The 14,236-nt window shown below is 45.2% G+C and overlaps 1 protein-coding gene across 1 annotated transcript in view; it reads right to left on the bottom strand.

The window, feature by feature from the left end:
* Positions 1 to 2,821: 2,821 nt before the first annotated feature.
* The window catches only part of LOC138801825 (kinesin-like protein KIF19), a 39,034-nt gene continuing 27,619 nt past the window's right edge, over positions 2,822 to 14,236 (bottom strand). The window contains exons 14-21 of the mRNA XM_069984923.1: positions 12,252 to 12,522; positions 11,398 to 11,519; positions 10,834 to 10,991; positions 9,632 to 9,734; positions 7,688 to 8,098; positions 6,120 to 6,339; positions 5,072 to 5,179; positions 2,822 to 2,980 (exon numbers count right to left, since the gene is read on the bottom strand). Coding sequence (XP_069841024.1) covers positions 2,871 to 2,980; positions 5,072 to 5,179; positions 6,120 to 6,339; positions 7,688 to 8,098; positions 9,632 to 9,734; positions 10,834 to 10,991; positions 11,398 to 11,519; positions 12,252 to 12,522 — 1,503 coding nt within the window. The 3' untranslated portion in view covers positions 2,822 to 2,870. The remainder of the gene's footprint in view (positions 2,981 to 5,071; positions 5,180 to 6,119; positions 6,340 to 7,687; positions 8,099 to 9,631; positions 9,735 to 10,833; positions 10,992 to 11,397; positions 11,520 to 12,251; positions 12,523 to 14,236) is intronic.

Genomic DNA, 14,236 nt, shown 5'->3' with positions numbered 1-14,236 from the left:
CCTCCATTCTTTTCCTATCAGTGGGGACAGAGGATCTCCATTCCTATCAGTGGGGACAGAGGACGTCCATTCCTTTCCTATCAGTGGGGACAGAGGATCTCCATTCCTATCAGTGGGGACAGAGGACCTCCATTCCTATCAGTGGGGACAGAGGATCTCCATTCCTATTAGTGGGGACAGAGGACCTCCATTCCTATCAGTGGAGACAGAGGACCTCCATTCCTTTCCTATCAGTGGGGACAGAGGATCTCCATTCCTATCAGTGGGGACAGAGGACCTCCATTCCTTTCCTATCAGTGTGGACAGAGGACCTCCATTCCTATCAGTGGGGACAGAAGACCTCCATTCCTATCAGTGTGGACAGAGGACCTCCATTCCTATCAGTGGGGACAGAGGACCTCCATTCCTATCAGTGGGGACAGAGGACCTCCATTCCTATCAGTGGGGACAGAGGACCTCCATTTCTATCAGTGTGGACAGAGGACCTCCATTCCTATTAGTGGGGACAGAGGACCTCCATTTTTATCAGTGTGGACAGAGGACCTCCATTCCTTTCCTATCAGTGGGGACAGAGGACCTCCATTCCTATCAGTGGGGACAGAGGACCTCCATTCCTTTCCTATCAGTGGGGACAGAGGATCTCCATTCCTATCAGTGGGGACAGAGGATCTCCATTCCTATCAGTGGGGACAGAGGATCTCCATTCCTATCAGTGGGGACAGAGGACCTCCATTTCTATCAGTGTGGACAGAGGACCTCCATTCCTATCAGTGTGGACAGAGGACCTCCATTCCTTTCCTATCAGTGAGGACAGAGGATCTCCATTCCTATCAGTGGGGACAGAGGACCTCCATTCCTATCAGTGGGGACAGAGGACCTCCATTCTTATCAGTGGGGACAGAGGACCTCTCTTCCTTTCCTATCAGTGGGGACAGAGGACCTCCATTCTTATCAGTGGGGACAGAGGATCTCCATTCCCATTGGTGGGGGCAGAGGATATCCATTCTTATTGGTGAGAGCAGAGGACCTCTATTCTTATCAGTGGGGACGGAGGACCTCCATTCTTATTGGTGAGAGCAGAGGACCTCTATTCTTATCAGTGGGGACGGAGGACCTCCATTCTTATTGGTGAGAGCAGAGGACCTCCATTCTTATCAGTGGGGACAGAGGACCTCCATTCTTATTGGTGGGAGCAGAGGACCTCCTTTCTAACAATTTCTAAATTTCCATAGACATACAGATGAATGTGAAGACAAACACAGAAACATTAGAGGATGAGAAAAAGAGGGATGTGGGAATGTTAGCTAGTCAAGTTTTAAAATCCTTGACTAATAACCCCAGGCCCCATATAATATCATTTTCTATTGTGGTGCACTGACATTCATTGCTCCATCTGCTGAATGGAGGGAAATCATTGCAAGAGATAAGGAGGCATTACTGATGGGGATGAGCCAGCCACCTGCAGGGAGCCATGAGCTGTCAGGCTGTATGACGCCTCCGCTGGATCCTACATGTAAATTGACAAGTCAACACTAAGCAGCACACTGTCAGATCTCTTCTAGTTTGTCCACAGATATGTGTGATCCTCAGTGTCCATCGATCATATACCCCACAGAGACATCAGCTGGTGGCTACAGAATGGTCTGTGTACCCCCAGACTATGGAGATGAGGAAATAGGATGGGCAGGGTCAGATTATAGAAAGGGCACAAGGGGGCAAATACTCTGGGGTTTCATTTCTAGTGCCCTTGGTATTAGGATATACAGCACCCAGGGGTAGTCTGTCTCCCTATGGTATAGGGTACCATATTTATGTTTCAATACTCGCAACCAAGTGGAACTTAAGGGGTTACGTATCAGGGTGGTTTGGTGATCTCCCCACTGGGAGTCACCCCCTTGGCAATAGGCTTCCCTCCCCTGGAGGGATATCTGGCTATTCCTGTGTTTTGAGACTCTGTGGGGATAATTGACAGGAGAGGGACAGCAACTAGTCATCTGGGCGGGAAGCAACCCGTGACTAGTCACAGATCTCTGCCTGTCAGCTCACTCTGTGGGCATGATTGACAGGCAGAGAGGCCACTACCCGCTCTCTCCCTGCCCAGATGACTAGTTGCTGCCCCTCTCCTGTCATCGTGCGGGGTAATAAAACTACTGTAAAGCTATTCCTGCAGACACATCTGGTAGCTTCAGGGAGCGGCACAGCAGAGCTATACTGTGCAGCAGGGAACCATATCAGCACGATTGTGCTGATTAGGTCCCTTTAAGGTGTTAGAAGTAGGGCATTAATGACTTTACCTATTGTATAGTTCTGTTATTTAGACATTGTGGTGGCACATAACGTGTCCCTGTCATTTAAAATATATATATATATATATATATATATTTTTTTTTTTTTTAAGTCATAGAAACATGTCGGTAGGGGTCTAAGCATTAAAACCTCAACTAGTCATTATAGCAAGTAGGAGAAAAAGAGGAGAAATCTCAGTTTTTCCATTATGACCTGTCAGAATCTGTCAGATAAATCTCTTTGTATAAAGGCACCCGTAGTAAAGCCGTCCGACCCTGATAAATCTGGTGCTGGGGGAGGCCACACCTACTCCCCACTTTGCCACACCCCTTCTTGCCTGCACATCAGGTGAGCTGGTGATATGGCTGGAGTACCAGGGAGAAGGCAGGAATCTGTGTGTTCTCCCTGGCGTACACCAGGGGTGCATCATTGATATTTTCACTAACTGCAAGAAGACGGCCTGGACATGTTGAGGATATACAGTATATTGAAAAGTTTCGTTATCATAGAGATAAAGTAGACTCAATACATTCAAGTTTTATAGAAGATTTCAGTAATACACAATTCCCATTGTTACAGTCGGGTCACTTTCTGCCATTGCCAGGTCTCGATGGGTTTTTGCCCGCTGTGTATGCGTGGTGCAGATTTCTAGGAAATGCTGATCTGGATTTTCCAGTTGTGACTTCTCCTGGACCTATGAAATGACAAAACAGGCGACACATGTATGAATAGGTATAATGGCGGTCATACTACAGACAACATAATAGACGATTCCCTGCATTGTCCTCATTTCTGAGTAAGGGTATGTTCACACTGAGTAAAACCGGCTAGAAACCCACCTGTCTCAATGTGTCATAGCCCGTCTATGGAAGAGCGCGCGCTCCTCCGCAGCCTCGGCCACTCTCCGCTCAAAAGAGTCACATGTCAATTCTTTGAATGGAGAGCGGCTGCAACAGGGGAGCGTGCGCTCCTAAGGCCATGTTCATACATTGTATGAGACCGGCCATTCCGTAACCTGGCCCGACAGGGTTTTCTGCGGCCGTTATTCACTGAATATGACATGTCAGTTTTCTACGGCGCCGAAAGAGATCCCGGGCAGTGCGTATACTATGTGTATACGCTCCGGGCGGGATTCCATAAAAACCAAGGCGACGTATACTTTCATAAAAATATAGTTTAGTAAAAATAGTTTTACGAAGATATATGTTGTGTGAACATAGCCTAATACTGTATTCTTACAAGGAATCAGGGTGACAACCACTTATCACATCTATGGGGGTTGTGTCACAGGTCCTAAATAGCACATGGATCGGCATGTTGTATATGTGGCACTGGTGCAGCTGACATCTATCTCTAAGCTACTGCCTGTGTTTTATATTCTTCTTTGTGACTGATCATGATCGATCTAGAAGCAGGGAGATCTAGATAAACTAAATCTAGACCCTCCATTGGATGCAAAACCTTTGCCACGTACAATGTCTCCATATTAATCCTCCTGCCTATTAAAAATGTATGTGCCATGCCTGACGGCCATGCTTAAGTGGGTGTATCATTGTATTATATCAGATGGACGGCATCATTTTCCACTACGTCTGTGCATTACATAATGTAAGGTGTTCTGGAAACTCTTTTGTTACCGAGGTAGAAAACCTATACGCCGTGCAGCACTGGAAACATATGGGAGCCTCATAATAAGCTAAGAGATAGCTCTTGTTTTACCACTGTAATAAAATATTCATCGCCTCAATAATCCCAGTTGTTCTTATGTTGAATGGTGAAAGATGTCACAGCTCTATTAGGAGATTGAAAGTAAGACGCATGGTATATGGGGTCAGGTTAAACGCTCCACTGGTACCGCTCTGGTCCCTATTGTGCAATGATCCCAGTATTACAAGGATATACATGGGAGCATAGCAATACCTCCCAGTATATAGAGTATACTTGTGATCATCCTTTCCCAAGATTGTCATCACTGCAAGGACTATGTACTGGGACCAAGGTAGAATACAGCCACATTCATTTGGGCACCATGTAATACTATACTTCCCCTGTAGAGGTCACTGTAGGGAAAAGGGGTGGTCCAAATCCAGTGAACATGATGATGTGATTGCACAGGCTTATAGATTTACGTCCCATGCACACTTCAGGAAAATTTTTCTGGATTTCTTATCAGGAAATCTGGATAAATTTCCAGCCCCATAGAGTTCTATTAGGCACGGACACCTTTTAGGATTTTTCCTGAAGGGTGTGCATTCCGGAAAAAAAGGTCAAGAAATTATAGATCCTGTCCTATTTTCACCCAATAGAAGCCTATGGGAGTATCCAGAATTCTGCACAGCTTCGGGTGCACATCTGGAAGCTCTCTGGAATGCGCTGACAGCCATCCTGGGCCAACGTCAGGTACAGGCAAGTACCTGTGTCTGGCCCTTTAACTGTATGTGCTCCTAATTAAGCGTGCATATAGTTAAATGCGGCACTGTGTTTGACAGGGCCAGGAGCCACTGACTTCTCGCCCTGTCAAACATTCTTGTGGCTGGAGGCAGTAATATCCCTCCGGCCACAAGAGGGAGCTCCCCCACTTCCTTCCCCAGTGACGCTTACAGTTATATTATATACCCTGAAATACACCATGTGCCTATTGGGGGTAATCTTTATCACAGAGACTTTGATTGTCAGACTGCTTTTCTTGGTTATGTATGAAACCAGATCATTAGTTCTAGAGATTAGATCTTATGATGATAAGCAGGGAATATGTAGTCAATGATAAGGAGTTCCTATGGCTGACCTTTAATCCTCTTATGTAGGACTTGACCTTTCTCTGATCCTGCATTGATCTGTTGGATCATACTGGGAGGTGTCCGGGTGGCCTGGAGAACCTGAAGCGGGCCTTCCTCTGAGAAGATAAATGAATTGAGATTCTACGTAATTGTTCAAGGTTCCTTATAGACATTTCCCAAAGGACGCACTACTAAAACCACTACAGAATCTATTTTTACAGTGACAGAAGGCACTCTAGACTTCTTCCATCCATAGTGGAATAATCGACGATACCAACATGCCTGTTGTAGCAGACAAAGCAGAGAGTGCAAAGGCATCCGTCACAACCAGAAAAAAACGCTTAAAAGGTGTTGGCCACTTTTTAGTAAAATAGTTCAGTGTACAGTATTAGTGAGTGTACTCACAGCACTTACTGACAGCAGCTTCCTGTGTACCTCATAAAACAAAAATCAGACTCCCCTCCTCCAGGCTGGGCTGTCCTCCTCTGTGGTAAGTCTGTCCATAAGATGGCTGACATGGGGGAGCATGTGACCATGCCCCTCCCCCCAGTGTCCACCACTGAACCTGTATATGTCTATGGAGGTAACTGGGGGTGGGACATGGTTGCATGCTTCTACATGCTCAACCATCTTATGGACAGACTCACCACAGAGCAGGACAGCCCAGCCTGGAGGAAGGGAGTCTGATTTTAGCTCCGCCATTTTGTTTTCCTAAGTGCCTAGATCACTGTTGCCATAAGCTACAAACACTAAATTTTGAAAACATATATTAGACACATAAAGCTTTAATGTGATGTAACATTTGTTACCATAGAAACAAAAAAAAAGAACACAAAGCCAAAGACTTATCAGCAGCCCCTCGTACAATTCATTGATCTTAGATGTTGTGAGCCACTACAGTGTGTATGGCCAGCTACCGTATATAGAAGAGGTTTGGCTAGTAGGACTATAGGCCCCTAAGATGCTAGGACCTTGGTGATGTTGGTACCAGTACAATCCCATAGCTGTGCAGCTGATATGTACACTATATTATATGCATAAATTAGAAGAATATACCAGTTTGTTGGTCGCTGTCCGCTTGCGTCCCGGTGTCTGATGGCACATTGTTAGGAATACTCTTCTTCTCCTTGGACCTCACATACGTCTTAGTGTTCAACAGAACCTTGTCTTTAGAGCCAGGCCGTGCCGGTCTGGTTGGAAATCCAGAATGAGGCAATGTCCGGTGACTTCTATCACTAGTTGCCATGTGTATACTGTGAGGCTTTACATATGTCAGCTGAAAGAACAAAGGGGAAATAACACTCACAGTATTTGGCACAGCTTCATATAGACCATCTGTAATTCACAGTTCAAATGAATGGGACACAGCACTTTTTTGCTGATCAGTGAAGGTATCAAGCCTAGTTTTTGTAATTCCTGGGATCCCTTCATCTCCTGTTGACTTCGCTTGGCCTTGGTGCACCTGAGATAGAGTGGAGATACTTTCATATGCAAACATTTACTTGACCCTCAAGGTCTTGGCATATGTGTCACAATAATCCCTTTAATAAGTGAAGGCTGTTTTACTTTTAGGGCATTCTTTAGTTCCATAGTCAGAAAAGGGGTATGAACTGAAAGGTATGGTCGAAGTGTCTTGTAGGACCATAAGGAGCATGGTACCATAAGAAGGTGAGACAGAAGGGTGATGTCATATTAACTACTGTGCTTGATGATGTCATCATGCTGAATGAAAGTTGATAGATAGATAGATAGATAGATAGATAGATAGATAGATAGATAGATAGATAGATAGATAGATATTAAGCCCAAGAGGCATAGTAATCCCTATGCAAGCTGTAGGGGTAAGCAAGTCACAGGGGCTTATGCATCTGTCCCTTTTAACTGTGTGGGTGTCTTCAAGATGTTCATACAATTGAATACTATGGTGGACTACATGGCTAAACACTGCTTTTAATTGTAAGGGTGTCCTAAGGCCTGCAGCCAGTAAAGTCCAGGAGCATCTCTTCCTTCAGGATGCACACACGTATGTTGATGTCACTCACGCATGTGCTTCCTGATGAAAGAAACATTCCCTGTGTCTTGTGGCCAAAGGAATGAAACTGCCTTCAGCCTAAAAGAGGGGAAAATAAGATGCCAATGGCTGCGGGGGAGCCTTGAGCAAGCAGGAGTAATTTTTTTTTTTTTTAAATGGTGGCAACAGTGGCCTACAGGGGCACCTACCTTGCGGGGCCTGTTTGCAGGGAGAACCTACCTAGTGAGGGCCTGTCTACAAGGGTAAACTACCTAGTGGGGGCCTGTCTACAGGGGTAAACTACCTAATGGGGGCCTGTCTACAGGGGTAACCTAACTAATGGGGGCCTGTCTACTGGGGTAACCTAACTAATGGGGGCCTGTCTACAAGAGAAAAGTATCTAATGGGGGCCTGTCTACAAGAGAAAACTATCTAATGGGGGCCTGTCTACAGGGGGAACCTAACTAAAGAGGGCCTGTTTACAGCGAGAAACTACCTAATGGGGGCCTGTCTGCAGGGTACTCCCCTGGTGAGTCATATATCACAGGAGGCTCGTTCCATAGTTACCCACACTATAGGTTTACACTCACAATATAAACCTTCGGGTTATTACCTGAGAAGAGGGAGCTTCAAATGAATGTGACCTTTTTCCCCAGCTTTTTTGTCTATGAAGATTCTTAGAATTGCCAATCTTGGTGGTCTCATCTCTCCTTAGAGCTATTGCTGCAAGGCTTTCGTTGCTCACAGCTTTCCTCACAGGTGGACGAAGTAATATCCTTGGAGTCTTGGGCACATGCAATGAGGGGAGGGCATTCTTTTTCTTCAAGATGAATGAAGATTCGTTGCTGGCAACTTTTGATCGTCTTTTGGCTGCAACCAGGGAAATGCTTCTCGTTCCGGCAGCAATCTCTTCCAGGGCTTCAGGAGTGAGCGGCAGGACTGAGAGAGAGTGACGCCGCACAGGATCAAAAGAATCTGGAAACGCCAAAGACCTTTTGCTTTCTTTAGAGGGATTATTAACTGTCTAAAGGGGAAAGATGAGTAAAATAATAGATTGTCATTCTGTGACCAGCAAAATTTTGTTCAGATAATTACTAAATATATGTTGAACTCCCCCTACAGGGATGTAGTCTACTGTCCAACTCTTCCTAGGCTCTTCTTCCTCTCTGTTACATTCCTGCAGTGCCATACTGTGCCCAAGTAATGGCGCCACACAGTGCTCAACAGCAGTACTGCACATTGCCCATTCAATAACAATGTGCTGTACTAATATCATATTAGTACATAGACAGGATGTTCAACTGATGCATGTAGAAACAGTAAGTGTTTGGCTGTAAAGATAGAGAGGAGTGCAACTCGAGCATGCCCGAGTCCAATCATTTGGCCATAGGCTGCGTCCATGTCTTCCTGAATTCTGTAGGTTTACATCCAACTTCTTCAGCCATCAGTATTCAAATGCCGAATGAACAGACTCGAGCATGTTTGGGTTGTGCTCATCTCTAGTACACAGTGCATTTGAAGAGGTTTCCTTCCTCATAAGGTGTAAAAGAACACTGCAGAGACACCATCACATGTCTCAGCGTCAGTGAACTAGCCAGACCTTCCTCCGAGAAGGAACAATCAACCACCCAAGCAAGATATCGATCCACAGACAGCTGTTTCGGGGTATTTGCCCCTCATCAGTGTGAAGTAGGATTCTGGCTAGTGGGAGCAATACCTAGTAAGTGCATGCAAAAGGAGGCTGGTTGACCTCAGGGAGATCAACCAAAACACTGCTGAGACACCATCACGTGTCTCAACGTCAGTGTATTCTAGAACATTGCCCCCTGGGAAATTAAATATGTAAAAGAACACTGCAGAGACACCATCACATGTCTCGGCGTCAGTGAACTAGCCAGACCTTCCTCCGGTAAGGAACAACCAAGCCAAGGAATGTCTCCAATCAAGGAAACCACCCAAGCAAGGTATCCATCCACAGACAGCTGTTTCGGGGGATATTTGCCCCTCATCAGTGTGGAGTAGGATTCTGGCTAGTGGGAACAATGCTTAGTAAGTGCATGCAAAAGGACACTGGTTGACCTCAGGGAGATCAACCAAAACACTGCAGAGACACCATCACGTGTCTCAACGTCAGTGTATTCTAGAACAATGCCACCTGATAAGGTGACGGCATGTCATTAGGATATGCAATTACTATATGATGATAAGGATTCAACCTCTAGGACCCCACTGACCCTGAGGAAGAATAAGTGCTACCGCTCCTTCATTGTTAATCCCTGCACAATGGCTGCTCCCAACCACTCGATCATGCAGGAGGCAACACCTGTCCCCTTTCTCTGTATTGGTGGAGGTATCAGAGGTCAGACCCCCACCACTGATCATATAGTGACGGCATTTTATAGCCATATAACATAACTTCACTCTATAGTATGTGCTTGCTCTCTAGTATGACCTCACCAAGGTGTTAGGTAACAAATACACCATATGGACTAAACTTTTTAACCAACCATCATCCATTCCAACATCGATATCTAAGACAAACCACAGTATAACTGACCGGATGGACTGGGGTCCTCAAATGGTGAAAAGGCGTCAGACTCAAGGAAGAATTCTGTCTTTTCGGCTTTAATACAGGAGATGATTTTGCAGTCCTACAGTCACTGGAGAAAAGATATTAGTTAGAGATGAGCGAACCTCTAGCATGCTCGAGTCGATCCGAACCCGAACTTTCGGTATTTGATTAGTGTTGGCTGCTGAACTTGGATAAAGCCCTAAGGCTATGTGGAAATCATGGATATAGTCATTGGCTGTATCCATGTTTTCCAGACAACCTTAGAGCTTTATCCAAGTTCAGCAGCCCCCGCTAATCAAATACCGAACGTTCGGGTTCGTATCGACTCGAACCCGAACCCGGTTCGCTCATCTCTAATATTAATGCTTTTATTTTCAGCCTGGTATACAATAGATAGAAATGACTATAATGCCTATGGTAGATACTCTGTTATTGTATCTCTTGTTATATGGATTATGAAACTATATGGGTGATAAGCTGTGTGTAGTAGCTACCATGATTTCTTCATTATACTATGCTCCTGCAAGAAGATAGTGATGACGACTTAAAGGGAATCCGGTAGCTGTAATTCATGTTCCAAACTGCTGACACTGTAAGATAGCTGTTAGGTCAAGGAGGCACATGGTACCTTTTATATATCTAGGAGGTACAGACATGCTCTTATTCTCTGGTACAAGGAGTCAGACGCTTGTCCAAGCCCCTTCAGCAAGCTGGAATGGGAGTAAGGAGGTGTTACAGCTTGCTGCACTTCAGGAGCTCGGGAGAGCCTCTGACTTTTTTTAATATAAAAAAATAAATATATATATATTACATATTTTCCTATGTTCTGGAATCACATGGATATATGAAAGGTACCCTATGTCTCCCTGATCTAACAGCTATCTAACAGTGTGAGTAGTTCGGAATGTGTCCCTTTAATAGACAAAAAATGAACAAGCAAGACCACCATGACTATCTGGTCAACCTTGGGTAACCTTGGTTTTATATGCGGGATCTTTGGATGTTGTGACTGCTTTGTACTAGCAACAACTAAGCCATAAGGAAATCAACTACTTCCATGGAAGCCTATATGGATGGAGTACCTGTTGCTCAGGCATTGGTATATATTGATTGCATCTGCCAATGAACCAAACAACTCCAACAATACAAAGTATATTAGAAGATTATACAAGGGAGAAGTGTAATACCTGTCTGAATCTATGGCATAAGGAGATAGGTTGTATCTTGTGCGGGAAACACCCCTCTTCTTCTTGTCACCTACTGCTTTTTCGAGTTGTTCTATATCCAGGTGCAGGAGTGAACCCCCACAATTCTCTGGGTCGACCCCATCTTGCGCTGTATGATCCTGTAAATTTATGATATCACAAAGATATGGATCAGACTGAAATAAAAACAGGTATGTTTTCTATATGCCAAAAATTGGGGTACAGCTAGCATAAGGTGGCACAAGCCAGAGCCCACTGTGCTTGGTGAGCCCATGGAGATCTAGATTAACATGCTCTACACTTCAGCCCATGGAGATCTAGGTTAACATACTCTACACTTGTCAAGCTTGTCGGGCAGAGGTAGGACCCACTGTGACTTTCAGGCCAAGGGTCCACATATGCCTGGAACTGACCCCGAATAGAGGACCAGGTGGCAGCAGGAGATTCTCACAAGTGTATAAATAGCCAATGCTTAAATACTGCACCCAATAGGCAAAACATAGTCAGCAAGAATAATACAGTATATGTTATTGTATGATGATATACTTTTAGTCTGCCTGATAACAGAGAATGCAGCTGTTCCAGCCGACCTATCGTCCCATTCTCTATTTCCTTGGCGTACGAGTGATGAAGCTTCTCCAGCAGCTCTGGACTATGAACCTTATCATCTGTAAGAGAAAAAGGAAAATATATATAAACTACCACAACTTTATTATACACATCAAATACAACTCAGGTACGACTTCTAGTAATCCAAATGCTTCTCTCCTGACTGATTTTTTTTTTGCCTGCGTACTCCTTTAAAGTCACATCCCATAGTGGTCCAGGAAGCTAAGATATGGAGTTGTTAGGTGGGGTCGGCATACTGCAGGCGAACAGTGGTTTTCTTGACCTAATGAGATTCTACCAGCCCTATTATCTCTGTAGGACTCTGTGATGATGCAGAGAGGGTATTTTTTCGGGAATGCCAGGGATAATGTATACTTCACATTACATTTCCATTTGCATGCTCGTATATGAAGGGTAAATGATCCCTAAATAGCAGAGATTTCTCCAGCATTTATTCCCTTTGACATGACCTGATTCTTTCCATCAGACTGATCTGTAATCTCAAGCTGTGCATTATGTCTCCTGCCCTATTATTATTAGTATTACTCTATACATGCGGTAATGGGTGGTCATAGAAACATAGAAGATTGTCGGCAGAAAAAGACCACTGGGTCCATATAGTCTGCCCTTTTAGCATTTCCTTCTTATTATCTTAGGATAGATATATGTTTATCCCAGGCAGGTTTAAATTCTGTTATTGTAGATTTACCGACCACATCTGCTAAAAGTTTGTTCCAAGTATCTACTACTCTTTCAGTAAAGTAATATTTTCTCACGTCAGTAGCTGTTACCTCCTAGCAGGGCCTTTTGCAGAAGGATGATTTTTTCACATAAGGACCTGTACTGCTGATAGCTCAGGATCACAAAGTCTTTCTGGTACAGCAGACTACTGTCCCTACAGGCGCTCCTGGCCCGGAGTTCTGTATTCCAGACCTGCAACTCGTGAAGTTTGTGCAGCAACCTAAAGACTTCCCGCTGGTCACCACCGAGCTGCTCCGGGATCATCTGCTCCAGCTGTGATGTCTTCAATTTAGCCTTTTCCCAATGGTGTTCCAGTTCTGCCTACAAGGGAAGGACAATCCTCACTCATTGAGAAAAGAAAAAAACATAATGCACCGAGATAGAAATGTCGGATTATTGCAAAAAGTTATGTCTCGGGAAGATATGTAATGATTAGAGATGAGCGAACCAGGTTCGGGTTCGAGTCCATCCGAACCACTACGTTCGGCATTTGATTAGCGGTGGCTGCTGAACTTGGATAAAGCTCTAAGGTTGTCTGGAAAACATAGATACAGCCAATGACTATATCCATTGTTTCCACATAGCCTTAGGGCTTCATCCAAGTTCAGCAGCCTCCGCTAATTAAATGCCGAAAGTTCGGGTTCGGATCGACTCAAGCATGCTCCAGGTTCGCTCATCTCTAGTAATGATTAAAGATTTGGTCTGACCACAAGAGGGCGCAAAAGTGTTTACTCCTGCCGGTCTTTAAAAAGTTTCTCAAATGCTACTTTATGGTTGTGTCTCACTTAGTGAGAGATTATTGACTGCTAGTACCGCCTCTACTATGCAGTTATGCAGAGATGCACAATGGTGGTGGTTCTATAATATGCTGAAATGTATGTCGGGGTTGGGGGGCCGTGTCTGGACATACTGTATTATCACTGTAAGCAGGGAATTACTACCACAGTAGCAGCCATAGTGGTTGCTATGGGGCCCACCATGTCAGGGGGCCCATCCCTGCAATACACTAGGCCTCCTGAGCTGTCATCATACTATCAAGGGAGATGCCTACCATGGGGAAGACTTTGTACTGGGGGTATTGGATACTAGGGAAGATATCTAATTTTGGGGGACACTATATACGTCAGGAGGGGGATGTCTACTATGGGGACACTAGGGGAAACACACTTAACCCCCTCCCGCCGCTGGGCAGTAAACGTAGCGACTAGAGATGAGCGAACCAGGTTTGGCTTCGAGTCGATCCGAACCCGAACGTTCGGTATTTGATTAGCGGTGGCTGCTGAACTTGGATAAAGCTCTAAGGTTGTCTGGAAAACATGGATACAGCCAATAACTATATCCATGTTTTCCACATAGCCTTAGGGCTTTATCCAACTTCAGCAGCCACCGTTAATCAAATGCCGAAAGTTCGGGTTCGGATCGACTCGAGCATGCTCCAGGTTCGCTGATCTCTAGTAGCGATGTTAATTCAGGCCGCAGGATGACATAGGCGAAAGAGCGGTGCCTGTGTTATCCGCGGCAGGTCCTGGCTATCAGTGATAGCCGGAGACCCCCCGCAACTCAGCATCAGTGCTAAAAGTTACCCCTATAGATACTGCGGTAATCACGACCGCAACATCTATAGGGCTTCTGACAGAGAATTCTCCCTCTACAGAGGGAGAATTCTCTGTCCGCTGTCTATCGGGGCTCTGCAAAGTGATCACAGAGCTCCGATGGTAGCAATGGAAACCGGAAGCCTCAGGCTTCCTGTTTCCTGGCTACGGAAGCCGGCAAGGGGAGGGAGGGAAGGCTGGGTGCGTGAGGGGCGCAACCTTGAGCTCTTCCCCCTCCACTCTCTATCCTGACGCTGTCACAAGATTGTAACAGTATCAGGGGACAGAGGTGAGGGGGCAGACATAGTGACATCAGCTTATGGGATCATTATGATCCCATAAGCTGATGTCCTAAAACGACCTGGGCATTGATGCATCAATGACCCCAGGTCGTAAAAGGGTTAATGTTTGCTCATCTCTAATAAAGACCCATCATCCATGTC

Source organism: Dendropsophus ebraccatus, chromosome 9 (assembly GCF_027789765.1).
Source record: "Dendropsophus ebraccatus isolate aDenEbr1 chromosome 9, aDenEbr1.pat, whole genome shotgun sequence".
In the NCBI taxonomy this organism is placed as follows: Eukaryota; Metazoa; Chordata; class Amphibia; order Anura; family Hylidae; genus Dendropsophus; species Dendropsophus ebraccatus.
Note: the sequence above shows the minus strand (reverse complement) of the source record. Positions and strands in the feature narration are given on the sequence as shown.